At 38.6% G+C, this 19,547-nt stretch overlaps 2 protein-coding genes and 1 pseudogene across 3 annotated transcripts; all 3 read left to right on the top strand.

Annotated features, from left to right (window-relative positions):
- The first annotated feature begins 1,804 nt into the window (after positions 1 to 1,804).
- Positions 1,805 to 13,902, top strand: LOC100690027 (sialidase-4-like). Of its 2 annotated transcripts, XM_019359871.2 has the most exons (3): positions 1,805 to 1,838; positions 12,492 to 12,583; positions 12,686 to 13,902. In XM_019359871.2, the coding sequence occupies exons 2-3, from the start codon at positions 12,536 to 12,538 to the stop codon at positions 13,610 to 13,612; spliced, it is 975 nt and encodes a 324-aa protein (XP_019215416.1). In that variant the 5' UTR covers positions 1,805 to 1,838; positions 12,492 to 12,535; the 3' UTR covers positions 13,613 to 13,902. The 2 variants fall into 2 exon arrangements, with proteins under 2 accessions (XP_019215416.1, XP_019215415.1); XM_019359870.2 differs by lacking the exon at positions 1,805 to 1,838 and having other exon boundaries at positions 12,246 to 12,583; positions 12,686 to 13,901.
- Positions 8,125 to 10,829, top strand: LOC109202508 (sialidase-3-like; annotated as a pseudogene).
- On the top strand, positions 12,253 to 18,000 carry LOC106098442 (sialidase-3-like). Its single transcript, XM_013272962.3, has 3 exons — positions 12,253 to 12,306; positions 16,639 to 16,912; positions 17,015 to 18,000. Exons 2-3 carry the CDS (start codon positions 16,685 to 16,687, stop codon positions 17,978 to 17,980), a joined length of 1,194 nt encoding a protein of 397 aa, XP_013128416.1. The 5' UTR covers positions 12,253 to 12,306; positions 16,639 to 16,684; the 3' UTR covers positions 17,981 to 18,000.
- The last annotated feature ends 1,547 nt before the right edge of the window (positions 18,001 to 19,547 follow it).

Raw genomic sequence — 19,547 nt, 5'->3', positions numbered from 1 at the left:
ATAAACAAAAGGTTAAATTAATTAGAATTAATTAGAAAATACTTAAGTACAATAACAGTATTATTTTCTCTGCTTTGGTCTCTTGACCACTAGATGGCAGCAAATACATAGATTTCAGCAACGTCCATGACGCTGGCTTAAATAATTTCTTTTTTCTTGCATATCCCTATTTTTATCATAGCTGGACATCGCTATTTCCTTTAAAACATTTCCAAAAGATTTCAAATTCATATTCTGTTTGAAATACTCTCTAGTTTCACTATAGTGAAACTGACTTATTTCCCAGGCATAAAACCTTAACTAACTGGGCTCAGATTGACTTCATTAATGCTTTCACTCAATTTTAGGGCAGAATATATCACAACTGTTTTTTCTTTCTTTTCATTTACATGTATTAAGGGGGAGGGTTGCCGAATGCACAAAATGTTCAAAGAAACTATTGCAATGATCTCTAATGTGAGATTTGAGTTTTGAAACCTATGAAATCTCCACACAAATAATTTAGATTTTGTTTATTTCCTGTTACTGTTGCTCCTGTGTAAATTCAAGTAAGTTCAAGTGTTCTTATGTATGAATTTGTAATGCACACACACACACACACTGCTGGTGGGCTAAGCGTCACTGCTCAGTATGTGGGTGGTCTCGCCAGGTGGAGGAGAGAGCGATTAACACCAGGCCTGCCCAAAGGGAAAAGAAGGAGCGAGAGAGAGAAAATAAGAGCCCTAAGAAGAGATAGACATCTGTCTGCCAGATGTGCTGGGAATAAAGAAGTTAGTTTATGAAATAGACAGAAGGGAATGAAAAGGATTTTGGTCATGGCGCTCACTGACAACTGTGTCGGCTGTGACTGAAATAATACTTATTCTGTCTGTGATTCATGTTCAGTTGCTCTTTCTAAATTTCCTGTGTGTGTGTTTGGTCTGTCTTGTCTGTCATCTTGTTATATTCATAACACAAAGACAGCCACATACTCACTAACACTTGCTCTCTTTCCATCTCTTCTGCTGTTCGTGCAGACTGCAATTAGAGCCTACAGTATAAACCAGTGATGACCACCTGTCAAAACATGTCCAGTAAATGTGTGTCTATTAGGAAGGTGTTGAGGGGAGGGAATGAAACAGGTTGTACATACAGAGGAACAAAATACTGGTTCCAAGTGTAAAGTCATTTCTTTGCATTGTTTAACATCCACTAAAAATGCTCTAAAAATGTATATTGTTGAGAACTTACACTACATGGATAAAAGTATTGGGCCACACCTCTCAGTATTTGAATTCAGGTGTTTTTAGTCTGCCTTTACAAACTTTAGTGAAAGACTGAAGAGCTCACTGAACTGGACTGCGTTGCTGTTATAGGATGTTGCTACTGCTAGGAATTCCTCTGGCATTAATATTAGTATAAGAAGGTGACCATGTGTCAGAAGCCTCTACTTGCTTTCCCCAAAATCTCCTCATAGTTGAAAAACCGTAAATGTATTTGACACATTTGAAAAAAAAGGGAAACAGCTGTGGACTCCATAGGTGTTACATTTTTTTAATCTGTTTTTTTTTTCAGGGTAATAAAAATGTACTCAAAAGAAAGTTTTCATTAGGATAACATTTTCAAACAAATACTCTTTTTTTTTCCTTGAATTTGAAGCCCACCTTTGAAACAAACATGTCATATTTTCCTTCCCTGATTTGCAGTGTTTGGTTTCTTTATTTGGTGATCTTATAATGCATTACATGATATTTGCAAATTGTTCCTTTGAGGTTCAGCTTTTGGTTGAGCATCTTTTCTGTTCTTTCTTTTTTTCCCCAGGTCCTGAGGAGTCACTGTTTCTTTCCCGTGCAGCATGTGTGAGTATGTGTCTGTGTGTGGTTTACAGCTGTTTACATAGCTCACAGTGGGTGAGCTCTGTTCAACAAGACCAACCTCTGGGATTCAGGCATTTTGAAGGCCTATAAACTCTGGATGAAAGCTGAAGCCAAATTAATAAAGTTATAACAGGATAAAGATGTGGCTAGTTACACAACATGACATTAAAACTGCCCTCTTAAATGACCGAAAGCAATCCGTACTCCTGGTCATAAAACGCAGCGTGAAGAAGAATACATTGTGTTTGTATACACCCTGTTTGCATTAAATCTTGTGCATGTGGGGCCTTTTCTTGGTTTTTCTTCATCCCCACTGGATCATTTGTCCCTCATAATGAGATAGTAAGTGAGTGTGGAAAGGCAAAATCAAACAAAGCTTTTAGTTCATGTTGACTCCATCTGAACAACAATGGTGAGGTGTGTTACCTGGAACCGTTAAAATGCATTTTCACTGATGCTCTAGTTATTGGGTGCTATGGGTTTTATCCCACCTGGCTCTGCAGTACTTGTTGTTCTTTCTGACTTGTGAAACTCAGCCTTCGCACACAAGTTGGAAACCAATAAATGCTGGAAAATAAAGTGAATGAATTCTTTTAGAGATCTAATCCTCTTTCATGCAAATACTTAAAATCTGAATATAGAGCATGATGAAGTATGTGTGTGGCCAAAGTTAGTGCATGTGTGGCATATTGGTATGCATCACTCATATTTTGGGCGAGGAAGCAAACAGCTGGAATAGTATCCTCTCTGTTCCAGCGGGGCAAACTCAGGAGAAGATCTAGAGCAGAAAAATGTGAAGGCGAGGCTGCTCTATACAAAGAGCTGAAGGAAAAGTTTGTAACTTATAAATGAGCATACTTCTCAGGATGACGTGGCAAACACAGCACCTGCAGTATTTGCCCACTTGGGGGCGGCATATTGAAATGTTTTCACCTTTCATGAACACATTGTCACAAATAGTTACCCACTTGAACACCCTGCAGATACGCCTAGCACTTTTAAGGAGACAATCTACTCTCTCTAAACTTTGATTTGCAGCTTTGCTCTCTCGAGCAGAACATTTGTGTGATGTGTGCTGAATGCTGATTAAAACCTAGTCTCTCGTACGTCTCACATGCAGTTTTTTTTATCCCTGAAAATGAAACATCTCTGGTGGCTTAAAAAGAAATCACGAGAGCTGTCGCAATGAATGAACACAGTATTGTGAGCAATTAAAACAATAAGCACTTTTGTTTGTCTGCCTTTAGCAGATGCTTGCTGTGCAATGCCGCAATTTCGTTTGTTGTGGAGCCTCGTGTTTTTGCATGTTGCTTTGTTTTTCGAGCCAGAGCTGGGATAAGAAAGCAGCAGAGCGGGGGAGCTTCTTGACCAAGTTTTACAAGATGTTTTTTTGATTCACTGTGATATTACGTGAGATACGGTTAAAAAACAAAACAAGAAACAGACTTTAAAAAAAAAGATGTATTTATGAGAAAAAAAAAGAAGAAAAAACTCTGAGCAAAATGAAACCAACCCCTGGTCTTTATGCATCCAGCCTTAATGCAATTCAAAAGGTAATTTTTATAATAGAAATGATGCTATATAAACAAACAAACAAATAAAAACACATTTGTACCTGTAAAGATTTTTATGACTTTATTTTTGTGGTTAAACCTTAGCTGGTTTGCTTTCGTATAAAGCCTCAAGTGGCCATGAAAGAAACTGCAGCATTTCGCACGCATGCCTTTCATAAACGTTTCCATGAACACATTGCTCAATAATAAAGTGAAACAAAATGTGAATGTGGCCAAAAATCTCTGCCAGTTTGCTCAAATTTGTGTCACATGCGTGTGAACATGAGATCAGTTTATCTTGCTCAGTTTCCTGCTGTAAGTAAAGCAAACACAACATTTTTGAGCACACACGAGGCCGCTCAAACATGTCTGCAGTTTTTCAGTGACAGCTGTTTGATGCTGCCACCGTTCATAATCTGTGCAAGACCCACAAATCACTTCTTGCAAACATGTTTATGACATCTTACCCACCACATCCCTGCTCTTTCACTGCTGCGCACACATGAAACAGTATAACACCGCGTTTTCTCACTGTTTCATGCTCGCAGCTTTAGCTCGTGTATTTTATTTATGTGTTAATTATTGTGTCCTGTGTTGTGCCATTTTGTTGTTTTTGCCTGAAGCTGACCTTCTGATTGCTTTTGAATCTTTCTCTGTCATTCATTTTGCTTTCATGATTTCAGAAACATTTATTGCAGCATAATGGATCAGATGTTTCCTCTTTGCTGCATTAACTGAGCTCCATACATCAGATTCAAAGCATAACTTTGTGAATGGAGCTGTCACACAGCGCACTCACACTCATACACCGTCAGCCGTCCCCTGACATGAAACAAACTCCCTCACATCGTTATCCACCTCCCATTCATCCATCCTCACTCAAGAAGCAGAAAAGGTTTTATTTGTGCGATCAGAAGTCTGCTGCAAAATCTGGCAACCATATGCTCGGACATATAAGTCTTTTATGCCTTTCAACTTGGTCTTTTTATTCACACATGTGCATGAATCTGCCCTTGTTTCATATTCTCATTGTTTTGAAGTAAATCTCAGCATTGTGTGGTTGATGACTTTGTGCCACTCGGCGATCCTTTCTGCTCTGCGTCTAAATGTTCGAGGGGGATTGTGGTTCAAAGGGGCTGAGCTGAGCTTGTACAGATGACTCTGGCCTGCAGTTTCCCTCATGTCTACAAGTTGTCAGTAACACGGGAATGTATTACAGATTAGTTCCACAGCTCTGTTCGTTGGCTCTTCTGGCATTAATCTTATGTCAGCCTTAAGTGGATCGCTAATTGCTTTAAAGAGTTCAGAAAACAGACTCCTCTGAAACATGGGTTTCAGACTCACAATAGGCACACATGCCTCAACTAATATTACTTTTTTCTGGGTGTATTAGGCTATGCTACAAATGAACTGGACATCTTTCAGAAAATATTAGACTTAATGTATGATTTTGACATCGCATCAAATATCAAGCATTCAGTTTTTTTCCAGTCTGTAAACACAAACTGATTTTTCATGACATTAAACAGGAGCTACAGTGTATCACTATTGGCAAATAAAACATCATAGATCACGATAGGACTAAAACCATCTGCTTTAAAACAGCAGTGACCCTTCAGATTGTGGACACACCCAGATTTGTGAGACAGCCAGGTGAAATCTCAGAAGCAAGCCTTCCCAGCAGAACAATACGAGATGATTGTTGTTGTTGTTTGCTTCACCTGCCAATGGTTTTAACTGTGTGGCTTATGGATGTAATGCTGAGGTTGTTCACAGACTGTATATAAAAGATTGATGTGAGTCTGAACTACCTTTCATCTGCAGTTTTTGGAAGTCCAGAAAATGTTTCTTGGCTGCTTTGATTAACAATGTAGGCACACACAGGTCCCCATTGGAGTCTAATAAGAGGATAACGCTCTAGCATATGCCTTAGGGTTGAAACTACAGTATCTAGTCATGCTATCGAGTGTGCATGGTGCTCAATCACATCCAGCCCTTGCTCATTGCATCAAATTTTAAATCACCAGCTTAATGAGAAATAAAATGCTCAGGTTCACAACAGGACTTCACTAATTATGTCCTTGATTGATCAGTGTGTTTGCTCTGGGTGACTCTTGCCATACTGCTCACCTTAACAGCGAGGCTATCTACTGCAGCTCCTGATGCTCTTTGTGCATCACCTCCATGCCATCACCCACACAGGCTCTGTACAGAGTGCATTCCTTGGAGGGGCTGCGTTAAATCATTCTTCACTTCCTTCACTTCTTTTATGTTTGCTTGTGGACAAATCAGAGCCTACATGTTGTACATTCACAAAGAAATCTATTCCATATGAAATGACAGATTGAATAATACAAGTGGTGACTGTTTTTTGGGGGGGGAGTAGTGTGGTAATAAAGATTTAATTTGATGCAGGAGCCTTTGATCCATCATAAACAACTTGGAGCTCCAACATGATGCTCACAGACAAAATGAGCAAACAAGGCAGCCAATTCCAAAAGAAGAGGTTTCAAAGCTTACGTAGGAAGGAGGGAATAGCTGAAGAGAGCTGAGAGTCAACCAGGGTGGTCCTCTGCTGCATACTCAGATGGGAGGCTTGTCAACACAGCGTCAGACGCCATTTACTCTAAACTCTCCCAAATGCTGCAGCAGTTTGTTGATTTACTTGAAATAATAAGTTAAAATAAGTGAATTGCTGGGATCTCACTCAAATCATTAAACTAAAGTTTAATAGAGTGAATTTCATTTAAAGCGGTCTTCCAAGAACGCATTGCTTAACTGTTCAGAGATTTTTATAGTTGGAACAAACACAGGAAAGAGTAAACTTGGGGTGTGCCTTTAATAGATGGTACATAAAGTCATGTCGGAGTCACAAAAAGCAGTGATCAGCATCATTTGGAGATTATGTATTGGAATTTCAGGAGCAGGACCACGCCTCCAAACACGCTCATTCCAGTTCTCATCTATATAAGTTCCCCCAGTTCTGCAAGCTGTTCATTTTCGTTTACGTGCCCCATCCTCCCTCCCTTCTTGTTTTCAATTCTTTAACTTCTTCATTCCTATTTAGTGCATGGCGATCTGCCAGGCCCGGGAGCCGTCGCCAGTCCCCTTCGAGGCCTTCCCCAAACCGCAGCTCAATTCATGTCCAAGCATTCACCTTTACCTACTAAAACGCTGTCAAACCAAAACTGAGGACGTGGGTCCAGCTAGTGAAATAAAGGTTATTGTATCTCATTTATAGTTTTAAAGTGTTACTGGGAGCATGGTAAGGTGTCTTTGCAGAGAGTCTAGTAGAGAAGCACTGCCACTTAAACTTATATTTTTACATTAATTGAAGAACTGAAGTTTATTATCAGTGTGAACAGATTTAGCTGTCACTGTGAAAAAATTAACTAAGAAAATATTTACACAACTGGTTACATCAGTTATGCTGGATTTGAAGTTTACGTTCTACGAGCCACTAAAAAAATCCAGTAAATTCACGTTTAAGTCAAAGAAAACCAAACAAAAGCCTGCAAGAGACTTTTTAATTGAATTCAAATCATGCAAAAAAACAAAACAAACTTAACTTGGGTGCTTTAAGGAGATGCAGTTGTGTTGTGTTGTATTTTTTTTTTTGACTTAACATAAATTTTGGCAGTGTGAAGCATGAGGGAGGGATGGCAGAGTTCACTTTCTTTGTTTATCCCTTCCTTGTTATTTCTCTTTTCAGAAAAGGGAAGCAAAACTTGGCCTGATGCCTGTGAGATAGACAAAGGCCAGATGCCAGGGAGTTCTTCAACTACACTTATGTTCATAAAGCAGATAAATATACGTGTATGTAAATATACCACAAGTGGGGACTTAAAAAAGGCAGATTTAAAAAAGGTTCAATAATAATAATTATTATTAATAACAATTAACAATTGTTTATGAGCGCTGGAGGTAGGAGTGGAAACGGAGCAGCTTGGAGAAATGGAATGTGCAGAGGAGAGAAAAGCTGTGAATGTGGAGGGCAGCACAGAGTTGTGCAGCTGGTACAGATTTGTCTTTCAGGTATTACAAACTACCACAACTTTTTGTTAGTCTTTTTCATGTCACAGTCTAGCTAGGATTGAGTTAATGACAGGTAAGTTTGTAGTCTGGACCAAAAAACTCCAGTGTGAACAGCAGGATGGATTTTCTCCTTCTTTAAACACTTTGGTGGCAGGTTATTCGATTTAATCGATTTAACCTTACTGGGGTAGTCAACTAATTTTTACAAGGGGTTACATTTGATGGTGGGACTGTTGTAGAAGGGTCTATTAATACGTTTATAAAGATATAGAACTGATATTGAGCAGAACTGAATTCCACTTTCACAAGAGTCGCACTTTCTCACATTGTCCTCTGGCAAAAATTAATAGCCAATGCCTGCTATCAGTTTTGAGCTGAACAAGGTATTTTTCAAGTTATAAAAAACAGAACAAAAAAATCTGCTTGCCTCAGCATATTGCACAATATTTCTATATATTATTATGCAAGATGATAAGAGCCTTTTGTAAAGTGTGCAGTGTTCAGGGTATAATGTAAACAGCTTCCATAGGCAAGCTTAATTTTTAGCATTATTAAAAACATATTTATGAATTTAAATGTATTTAATTTATTTGAGAAACGCCGGGCTGAATCCATCGCTGAGCCAGGCCATGGACTCCAAATAGAGGACACCAGATTGATAGCTTCACTTTATGCTTACGATGACGATGGTGATTATTAGCACGCACTGGTGGAAAGCTTGCAGAAACAGACCTCCTGCTCTGACCTCCAGAGCAGGAGGTCAGAGAAGTGTGTTTTCCTTTCCAGCTCAAAATGAAACTGGAAATAAAAAGTGATCCACACATTAGCAACTGGCTGCATAAGTCAAAGTGAGATCTAGTTATCTGTCTGAACAATCCAAAATCATGGCCCAAATCCTGGACCCAGTGGTTAGACTAGGTTTATATTCATGATGGTTGGTTTGCATGTTCATTGTGTGGGAAGCAAACTGAAATTAAACAGATAACCCGTAATGTTTTTAGCTGCAGTGAAGTCAGGAAGGCTACTGGAGAGTAAACATCCAGTGATTTGGAAACCATAACAGTATAGGCCCGGCATTAATATTTTGTTCACAGCTTCCAGTGTGTGTTTCTCCAGATGTGTGCTGAAGAATACACAATAATTAAAGAGGAGTTTCATTGTTACTACTTAGGAAGGTACAGCACAAAGTCAATAAAAGTGTGTGTCTTCCCTGAGAAGGCAAGCTGGAGACTTTTGTGAAGGCTAATAAAAATATCAGTAACACACCTGACTTTCACTGTATGTTTATTATTAATAAGGGACTTGTAAGTGTGAGCCTTTCTCCTCAGAAAGAAAAGGTTACCCTCAAAACTAATGATAAATTATTACTGTGTAATACACACTCTCCAAACTGTGCCCATTTTTTCCTTACTTGGACACATCAGTACTGAGTTTGGTTACAGCACAATCAACTGACATGACAAACATCATCATCCATCATCATCACTACACGATCTGTAACATTAAGACTTATAATCAGTGCGTTTTCTCCAGTTCCATAGATGCATAGGAAATTATATTTACTTCTTTGTGAAAGCTTTCAATAAACATCCAGATATCCATGCGCTCATAATAACATGCCTGAAAGGCAAAGTTCACCTTTTACACAAATTCAAACATGCAAAACCTCGATCACTGGTGCTTTTTGCTTCAATATCAGTTTGAGTATTAACCACAAACAAGTAACTCTGTAAAACTGTGTACTGGAATGCTAGTACAAAAATATTTATATTAAAAGGGGAATTGGGAATTAGGACTCATTTAAGGGGGAAATGATCAATAGATAATTCCAAAGCGACTATTATTTGTCCAACCAACAGCAGTTATGCTCATAGTCCTGCAGTTGTCAAAGGAGCCCGGAGGCCAGTACGTGAGTGTGGACCCAAGCGCAGACCAGACACAGAGACAGCTGGTAGATTTAACACAAGCTTTATTTATAAGGCAAACGTGAACTTGAAAAATGCAAGGAAAGGATTCCTGGTGAGGTGTTTTGGCATAGCATGACTGCAAACAGCTCATGAAGGCCTGTTACCAACTTGACTTAGCTGATAAACTGACAGAGAAGAGATTTGCCATCTTAAATACTGTCTCGCTGATTGCCAGGGATCAGGTTCAGGTGAGCTGTGCAGGTGAGATGAGGAGGGCTTTGCCCCCGGGGTGGATGCGAATGAGAACATGGGAACACTGGAAACCTACGGGCAGCTCACCCAGACCATCACAGCAGTAGATTGATTGTTTCAGTGAGTGTGTCTTTCTGAAGCTTGTGCTGTGTTTAGTGTTTTAATATGAAAGGTCTCTGATCCATATGAAATCTCTCAGAGCAGAGGAAGACTCCAGATGATGTCAGCGGAAAAAAGCTGGTTATGAGAACAGGAAAGATAAAGGAGGAATCATCTAAGATGATGGTTGAGGTAATAGTGATAATCACCCATTTCAGTTCTAAATTACTTGTTAATTACAGTCCTGTTTTGAACTGTTCTGTTTTATTTACTTATGAACATTTATTTATTTTTACTTATGAACTTATTTACTTATTTACTTATCTTTTTTAGTGGTCAGAGCTCAAACTGGCGGAAAAGGCACTTATTAAAGGACACTGTCCAATGAACCCCTGCCCTGTGTATGACAAGGCCAACAAAAAACCTTTCCTGTGTTTCATCTGTGTTGAACACAATATCACTGAAATGTACCAAAGAAAATGCTATGACAACAGGACCCGTCTCTGCTACATCACAAGACAGGATCTCGGAGAAACCTGGAGCGATGTGATCGATTTGACAGACAAACTGAGTGAAATAAAACACTGGTCCACATTTGCTGTTGGGCCAGGCCATGGGATTCAAACAGAGAGTGGTAGACTGATTATCCCAGTTTATGCTTGTCGCAGTAGTGCTTCCCTCTCGCGTTGCTGTTGTAAACTAATTACATGTTTTGTTCAGTTCCCATTGTAAATCGTATGCACTCTCGCTGTATAGTGATAGTCATGGTGAAAACTGGAAATTTGGGGAACTGTTTAATACGGTATCAGTTGAGTGTGAAATGGCTGAACTTTCCGAAGACACTTTATTCTATTTATGCTTGATTTCTCTTTTCTATTCATCAAGACTTCAAAAACCATATAATATCAGGATTACTTTTAAATGTTTTGTGTTTGTATTATGATGTTTTTTACTTCCTAAATCATGATCTTCATCCTCAAAAAACAGACATGTCGTGGTCCAAGGAAATTCAGGAGCAAATGAGAAACAAACTAATTGAGATCTATCAGTCTGGAAAAGGTTATAAGGCCTTTTCTAAAGCTGCTGGGACTCCAGCAAACCAAAGTGAGAGCCATTGGATGATCTGATATCGCTGTTCTGGGGTCTTTTGTGATATCGCCGTGTTGGTGTTGTTCCCAGATCATCATACTAAATGTTGTTCCAGGAGCAACACTGCAAGTGACCAATCACATTGTTGTGACGTTATTCTTTTGTGCGCCAAGCCATTCGTGCATTTATGAAATTCCAATGTTGCAAGGACAATATCAATTCTGCTTACCGTTTATTAAAGGGTTACGGTTAGGGTCAGGGTCCGTTGATCGGCGGACAGAGGCGGTTTCTCGCAGCTTAAGTACATTTTTTTTGTTTTACGGCGGTTTTTCCCGAAGTCGCAAAAGTATGACGTCACAACATTCTGATTGGTCACTTGCAATGTTGATCCTGGAACAACATTTAGTATGATGATCTGGGAACAACACCAACACGGCGATATCACAAAAGACCCCAGAACAACAACCAAAGAACAGTAGGCCTCCATTACCTCAGTTAAGGTCAGTGTTCATGACTCTACCATAAGATAAACTGGGAAAAAAAAATACCAAAAGCTGCAAGACAAAAACCACCGCTGAGCAAATGAACATAAAGGCTCGTCTCAGTTTTGCCAGAAAACATCTTGATGATCCCCAAGATCTTAAATGGAACCATGAATTCTCCTGTCCTGAAAGACAATATCCAGCCGTCTGTTTGTTACCTCAAGCTGAAGCGCACTTTTGTTTTGCAGCAGGACAATGATCACATTGTATGTGTGGATACACATCAGTAATTCCACCTCATAATGGCTTAAGAGTAAGAAAGTGAGGACTGGAGCAGCCTCATCAATGTCCTGGCCTGAATCTGATTAACATGCTGTGCCATGACCTTAAAAAGGTGGTTCATGGTTGAAAACCTTCAATGTGGCTGAATTGCAACAATTCTGCAAAGATGAGTGGGTCAAAAATCCTCCACAGCACTGTGAAAGACTCATTGTCAATTATCAATAAAGTTTGATTGCAGTTGTTGCTGCTAAGGGTGGCCCAACCAGTTATTAGGTTTAGAGGGCAATCACTTTTTTACACACGGCCATGTAGTTTGGATTTTCTTTTCCCTTTATAATAAATACATTCATTCAGAGAATACATTTTATCTTTATTTGTGTTATCTTTTTTTAATATTTAAATTTTTTTGATCGGAAACATTTAAGTGTGACAAATATGGAAATCAGGAAGGGGGCAAACATTGTTTTTTACACCGCTGTATGTACAAAATAATAAAATTCAGACATAACAGCTATTAAAGGTTTTCATTCTGGTTGTTTTCCTGACATGCATGATGAAAGATGGGTTTTGCCTATTTAATTTGTTAAGGGAACGGAGGGTGGAGTTCAATAAAATATGAATCATTTCCTCAGAAATGACCATCGATCTGTGTAAAAACAAAGATCCCTCCCTCATCCACACTCTCTAACAACCAGCCTATAAAAGTCAAAGCAACATCAAATTCTAGGACCGCAGAGATAAACCCAGCAAGGCTTCTTTATAATTTAATATCCATTTTATACACAAGGACAGCAAACATGGGCTGTGGACATTCAACAACAGCTCAGCTGCAGAAACAAACTGTCTTTAAATCTAAAAAAGAAGCTGCTGAATGCGTTTACAGGATTCCTGCTCTTCTGTATGAGAAAGAAAGTAAAACTTTACTTGCCTTTGCAGAGCAGAGGAAGACTTCAAAGGATGAAAGTGTGGAAAAGCTGGTTATGAGAACAGGAAAGATCAAGCAGATATGCTGTCAGAGGACGATTGAGGTAATACTGATAATCAGCCACTTCAGTTCTAAATTACTTGTTAGTTATGCTCCTTGTCTGAACTGTTCTGTTTTATTTACTTCTGATCAATCTCTCTTTTAGTGGTCAGAGCTCAAAGAGGTAGAAAAGGCACTTACTGATGGACACCGTCCAATGAACCCCTGCCCGGTGTATGACGAAGCCAACAAAAAACTTTTCCTGTTTTTCATCTGTGTTAAAGACGGTATCACTGAGCGGTACCAAAAAGAAACCTGTGACAACAGGACCCGTCTCTGCTACATCACAAGTGAGGATCTCGGAGAAACCTGGAGCGATGTGACAGATTTGACGGACGAACTGGTTAAAAAAAAAAACTGGTCCACATTTGCTGTTGGGCCAGGCCATGGGATTCAAACAGAGAGTGGTAGACTGATTATCCCAGTTTATGCTTATACTCCCTGCAAACCATGTGCAATCTCACTGTATAGTGATGATCATGGCATAAAATGGAAATTTGGTGAACGGTTTAATACGGTATCAGTTGAGTGTGAAATGGCTGAATTTTCCAAAGGCCACATCTACTGCAACGCCCGTAATGAGGGCGGCTATCGAGTGGAAGCAGTCAGTGATGATAATGGACATATCTTTACCATTCCCCAACCTGGAAACATGCTTGTGGAAACAGGTTCAGGCTGTCAGGGAAGTGTTGTTTCCTTCCCAGCTCAGCAAGAAAGTGCAAACACAGAAAGTGACCCAAGCCAGAACCTTGAAAATTGGCTGCTGTTCACGCACCCGACCAGTCCGAAAGACAGGATTGATCTTGGTGTGTATCTGAACAAATCCCCACATGATCCAAAGGCATGGAGCGAACCCTACATCATTAATGAGGGACCCAGTGGTTACTCAGACCTGGCTTACATTGATGATGGCTGGTTTGCATGTCTGTTTGAGTGTGGGCAGCACAAAATACATGAGCAGATAGCCTCAGTTGTCTTTCACTATGAGGCTATCTGCTCATGTAAGTGTTGCTTTGTATGTAAAAATCTTTAATTGCTTGTTGCATGAAAAATGAATAAGAAAACTGAGAAGCTTGTAGGATTAACGCAAAAATACTTTAATAAATTGAAGGAAACAGAAAACAGTTTCTCCTGTTTTCAGTGAGTATTAAACATGGATGCTCAATTTAAACAAAAGCTTTAATCCAGTTATTCACTTCTTGTAAAAAACATACCTAATGTTGCAAATATCATATTATTGGTTGTGAGTGTATTTGATTTTATTGCAGAAAATAATAAAAAATAGTTACCATATCCTGTTTTATTGTAAAAACTATCTTTTCTTTTGCTCATTTATTTCCCACCAACTCCAAACTGTGAGTTCAACATCCACAATGAATATTTTAATAATCAAATAACTGTAGTGAATTTAAGGTTAAAAAGCATGCAAAAGGTTTAAAAGTGCTTTGCATAACACATTAAAGTAGATCATAGAATATAATATTACTGATATTATTTGTTGTTACAGTAACAACAACAACCTGGTCACTGTAAATAAAATAAAACTGTCAGTAATGAAAAAAATATATAGGAGTCAATAAAGAAATTTATTAAAGAAAATCAGGGTTCACAGGATTCCAGCTCTAATCTGTGAAAAAGTCAGAGAGACTCCTGTAGCCTTTGCAGAGCCGAGCAGTAAACCCGATCACGGAGTACAGACCTGCAGGTTATGAAAGAGGGATTATGAAGGAGCGTCCACCGGGAGAATCAGATATTCTCTTATTACAGTACTTAGGAATGTAGCTCACAGTCACAGTCTGCTTTTAAAAATCAAAGCTGTTACATAACATGACCATAAATGCAAATTTTATATGCAAAAGTCTTAAATTGCTTGACATATGAGAAATGACCACTGGAGAAGAAGAGAACCGGCTCATGAAAGATACTGCCGTATCTGTAAAACAATGTGGAGCCACTACATGGTATGATCATATATGACTGAGTAATAGTAGCATTGTTTAATAATGTAACTGCTAATAGAAGTAGCAGGGTAAATTCTCAAATTTACAAAGATATACTCTCCATTCAGACTCAGTTAATGCTTTAAAAGTGATTGGCAGGTGCTTCAGAGAGCTACTGTGCAGTTATACAGTTTTTCACATTATCTCTGAACCTCTGAAAATGGAGGACTGCTTATAAAAGGGTTAGAAGATTACTGCTACAAGAGAGAAACTCTTACAATTTTCGCAGCGCAAAGGAGTAATCCAGATCATACTAGTACAAAACTGACGGTTATAAAAGAGGAATGTTGAGGGAGGGAGCCTCCACTGGGAAAATCAGCTATTTTGTTACTTAAGTACTTGGGAATGTAGCATACAATCTTAGTTTTAAACACGAAACCTGTTTCATAACACATGAGAAACAAAAAATATGTAATTATACACACATCCTAATCAACTGACTTTTATTGTTGACTTATGACAAATGATAAATTTATGAGTGTGATCCATTGTGATCATATCTTAGATTAACATGACCTGGATGACTGAGAACCACACAGATGCTTGGCAATGATGATTTCCAGTTGAAAAACTGGGAAGGTGCAGTGGAGAGAATTAGTGCCTGACTGTCTTGATGGACATGAATCCAGCCACAGCTCTGCTATAGGAGGAGATACCTGGTTGAGAATAATCTGGTTGTTGAGTCTCCACATTTACTGGTGCAGGTAGTACAGAAGAGACTGGTTAATTTCTTGGGTGGAGGATACCATCAGGTCAAATTTATGATTGTTTAAAGGCAGACAGGGACTGACTGACCTACAGAGTCGCATTACAGCTTTTCATATTCAGACTGCTCAGCATTTCTTATACCGTATTTATAATAAATGTGTTGTTTTTTCTGTCTGACAGAAACTTCCAGTTCTGTTCTTGAAAACTATAAAAAATGTACAATATGGTGCTAATCTTTTTGTCTGTGTTTGTGCCAAAAACAGACAAAGCAATGACATAAAAAACCCCAAAACTTGGATTCAGAGATGTTTAGTCTGAACTTATTTTTTGGGATATTTCTCCAACATGGTGATTTAATTTCTATTTCTCAGGAACAGGAAATGGTAAATGGACCTTTTCTTATTTAGCACTTTTCTACTCTGTCTGAGCACGCTTTACACAACCTGCCTCATTCACCCATTCACTGAAGCACATTTTGCTATGCTTTTTCTATGTAAGTGCATTACAAGTGCATTACTAGAGCCACCCCTATAACAGGGGAGAAGGTTAGTTTACTGAGAAGGAAATGACTTTATCAGAAATGAGCAATGATGTTTGGCTTCCAATGAAACCCGAAGACCAGCCAAGAGTCACATTCTCTAACTCTCACTGTCATCAACCCCGCCCAGTTACCCAATGTGAGAATACAGGATCACATCCATGAAAAACAGCTTTAAACGCCTCTTTCTCCAGAACACATCTGCAGAATCCCTGATAAGGAAAGAGACTCCATCTTCAAGCTCCCTTAAATGCAAAGTGTGCACAGCTCTAATTTATTTATTTATTCTATTGGTATTATATTTTATAGGTGATTTATTTTTTTGGGTAAAAGACACCAAAGAGGTACTGCTTTAGTATTTAAATATTTACTACTTTGGTATCATAACTTAAGTAACTGAGGACTTTTCTGAGTTAGTGCACTTAGTGGTCTCTTCTCGCTGGATTCCAGCCCAGTCTGAAGTCTGACCATCATTTTGACCTTCTATTAAATCTTCTATGCTTGATTTCTCTTTTGTATTCATCAAGACTTCAAAAACCATAGTATCAGACTCACGTTTAAATGTTTTTTGTTTGTGTTATGATGTTTTTTACTTCCTAAATCATGATCTTTATTGTAAATTTCCTGTGATATATGTTCTTCTTCCCCATGCATGATGAAAGCCGAATTTTGCCTATTTATTTTGTTAAGGGAACGGGGGGTGGAGCTCAGGGAAATGTGAATCATTTCCTCAGAAATGACCATCGATCTGTGATAAAAACAAAGATCCCTCCCTCATCCACACTCTCTAACAGCCAGCCTACAACTAGCAAGACTTCTTTATAATTTAATATCCATTTTATACACAAGGACAGCAAACATGGGCTGTGGACATTCAGCAACAGCTCAGCTACAGAAACAAACTGTCTTTGAATCTAAAGAAGCTGCTCAATGCGTTTACAGGATTCCTGCTCTTCTGTATGAGAAAGAAAGTAAAACTTTACTTGCCTTTGCAGAGCAGAGGAAGACTTCAGATGATGCCAGTGGAGAAAAGCTGGTTATGAGAACAGGAAAGATGAAAGAGGAATCCTCTGAGAAGAGAGTTGAGGTAATACTGATAATCAGCCATTTCAGTTCTAAATTACTTGTTAGTTACAGTCCTGTTCTGAACTGTTCTGTTTTATTTACTTCTGATCAATCTCTCTTTTAGTGGTTAGAGCTCAAAGAGGTGGAAAAGGCACTTATTAAAGGATACCGTTCAATGAACCCCTGCCCGGTGTATGACACGGTCAACAAAAAACTTTTCCTGTTTTTCATCTGTGTTGAAGACGGTATCACTGAGAGTGACCAAATAGAAAACTGTGACAACAGGACCCGTCTCTGCTACATCACAAGTAACAATCTTGGAAAAGCCTGGAGCGATGTGACCGATTTGACGGACGAACTGAGTGAAATAAAAAACTGGTCCACATTTGCTGTTGGGCCAGGCCATGGGATTCAAACAGAGAGTGGTAGACTGATTATCCCAGTTTATGCTTATTGCAGTAGTACTTGCCTCTTGCATTGCTGTTGTAAACCAGTTGCATGTTCGTTCAGTTGCTGTTGTAAATCATATGCACTCTCGCTGTATAGTGATGATCCTGATAAAAGTTGGAAATTTGGTCAAATGTTGCAATCAGAATCATGCGAATGTCAAATGGCAGAGGTCTATGAAGACAACGGCTCCAGTTTCATTTATTGCAATGCTCGAAGTTTTTGCTGCTCTCGAGTAGAAGCTATCAGTGTGAATAAAGGTTTTACCTTCAGCACATTTAGATGCACTAAGCTTACAGAAACAAAGTGCTGCTCAGGATGTCAGGGAAGTGTGGTCTCCTTTCCATCTCAAGAACAAATTGGAACTGCACAAAGTGATCCAAACCAAAACAATTGGCTGCTGTTCACGCACCCAACCAGTAAATCGCACAGGATTGATCTCGGTGTGTATGTGAACAAATCCCCACGTGATCCAAAGGCATGGAGCAACCCCTGCATCATTAATGAGGGACCCAGTGGTTACTCAGACCTGGCTTACATTGATGATGGCTGGTTTGCATGTCTGTTTGAGTGTGGGCAGCAGGAAATACATGAGCAGATAGCCTCTGTTGTCTTTAGCTATGAGGACATCACCAAGAAATAAAGTGAAGAATAGAAAATAAAAATATATAATCATTTTTATTCAGGTGTGTAGATGAATAGATTTATATGTATATGTGCACGACTTAAAGTGGTAAGTGTTGCTTTGTATGTAAAAATCTTTAATTGCTTGTTGCATGAAAAATGAATAAGAAAACTGAGAAGCTTGTAGGATTAACACTTTAAAAAAATACTTTAATAAATTGAAGGAAACAGAAAACAGTTTCTCCTGTTTTCAGTGAGTATTAAACATGGATGCTCAATTTAAACAAAAGCTTTAATCCAGTTATTCACTTCTTGAAGAAAACATACCTAATGCTGCAAATATCATATTACTGGTTGTGAATGTATTTGATTTTATTGCAGAAAATAATAAAAAATAGTTACTATATCCTGTTTTATTGTAAAACTATCTTTTCTTTTGCTCATTTATTTCCCACCAACTCCAAACTGTGAGTTCAACATCCACAATGAATATTTTAATAAACAAAAACCTGTAGTGAATTTAAGGTTAAAAAGCATGCAAAAGGTTTAAACGTACTTTGCATAACACATTAAAGTAGATCATAGAATATAAAATTGATATTAATTATTGATATTATTTGTTGTTACAGTAACAACAACAACCTGGACACTGTAATTCTGGATTCAGTGTCCTGGACTGGATTCCGGCTCTAATGGGAAAAGGAAGAGAGACTCCTGTAGCCTTCGCAGAGCGGAGCAGTAAACCCGATCACGGAGTAAAGACCTGCAGGTTACGAAAGAGGGATTATGAAGGAGCGTCCACTGGGAGAATCAGATATTTTGTTACTGAAGTACTTAGGAATCCAGCTCACAGTCTTGCTTTTAAAAATCAAAGCTGTTACATAACATGACCATAAATGCAAATTTTATATGCAAAAGTCTTAAATTGCTTGACATATGAGAAATGAACACCTCATGAAAGATACTGCCATATCTGTAAAAACAAGTGGAGCCACTACATGGTATGATCATATATGACTGAGTAATAGTAGCATTGTTTAATAATGTAACTGCTAATAGAAGTAGCAGGGTAAATTCTCAAATTTACAGTGATATACCCTCTGCTTAGATTCAGTTAATGCTGGGAAACTGATTGGCAGGTGCTTCAGAGAGCTACTGTGCAATTATATAGTTTTTCACATTATCTCTGAACCTCTGAAAATGGAGGACTGCTTATAAAAGGGTCAGAAGATTACTGCTACGAGAGAGAAACTCTTACAATTTTCGCAGCGCAAAGGAGTTATCCAGATCATACTAGTACAAAACTGACGGTTATAAAAGAGGAATGTTGAGGGAGGGAGCCTCCACTGGGAAAATCAGCTATTTTGTTACCCAAGTACTTGGGAACTAAGGATTCTGTTCTTGTCTGTCAGCATTCTAAATTATATCTTTGACAGTGGTCAGATTTCAAAGAGCTGAAAAGACATAAATTAAAGGATACAAGTATACAGTTGGTATAAAGGTCCTATTCAGTGAATGAATCTAAACCTAATCAGCTTCCAATCAAAGCATCAGGTCATTTTCTGCACTTGCTGTAACCTAACTCT

This window comes from Oreochromis niloticus, linkage group LG6 (genome assembly GCF_001858045.2).
Source record: "Oreochromis niloticus isolate F11D_XX linkage group LG6, O_niloticus_UMD_NMBU, whole genome shotgun sequence".
Classification (NCBI taxonomy): domain Eukaryota; kingdom Metazoa; phylum Chordata; class Actinopteri; order Cichliformes; family Cichlidae; genus Oreochromis; species Oreochromis niloticus.
This window is presented reverse-complemented; position numbering and strand designations above follow the sequence as displayed.

Excerpts from the sequence above, each read along its gene's own strand:
- LOC106098442 (XM_013272962.3), top strand. The coding sequence starts at position 16,685 with ATGGGCTGTGGACATTCAGCAACAGCTCAGCTACAGAAACAAACTGTC. Across the intron at positions 16,913-17,014 it reads CCTCTGAGAAGAGAGTTGAG|TGGTTAGAGCTCAAAGAGGT; the intron begins GTAATACTGATA and ends TCTCTCTTTTAG.
- LOC100690027 (XM_019359870.2), top strand. The coding sequence starts at position 12,353 with ATGGGCTGTGGACATTCAACAACAGCTCAGCTGCAGAAACAAACTGTC. Across the intron at positions 12,584-12,685 it reads GCTGTCAGAGGACGATTGAG|TGGTCAGAGCTCAAAGAGGT; the intron begins GTAATACTGATA and ends TCTCTCTTTTAG.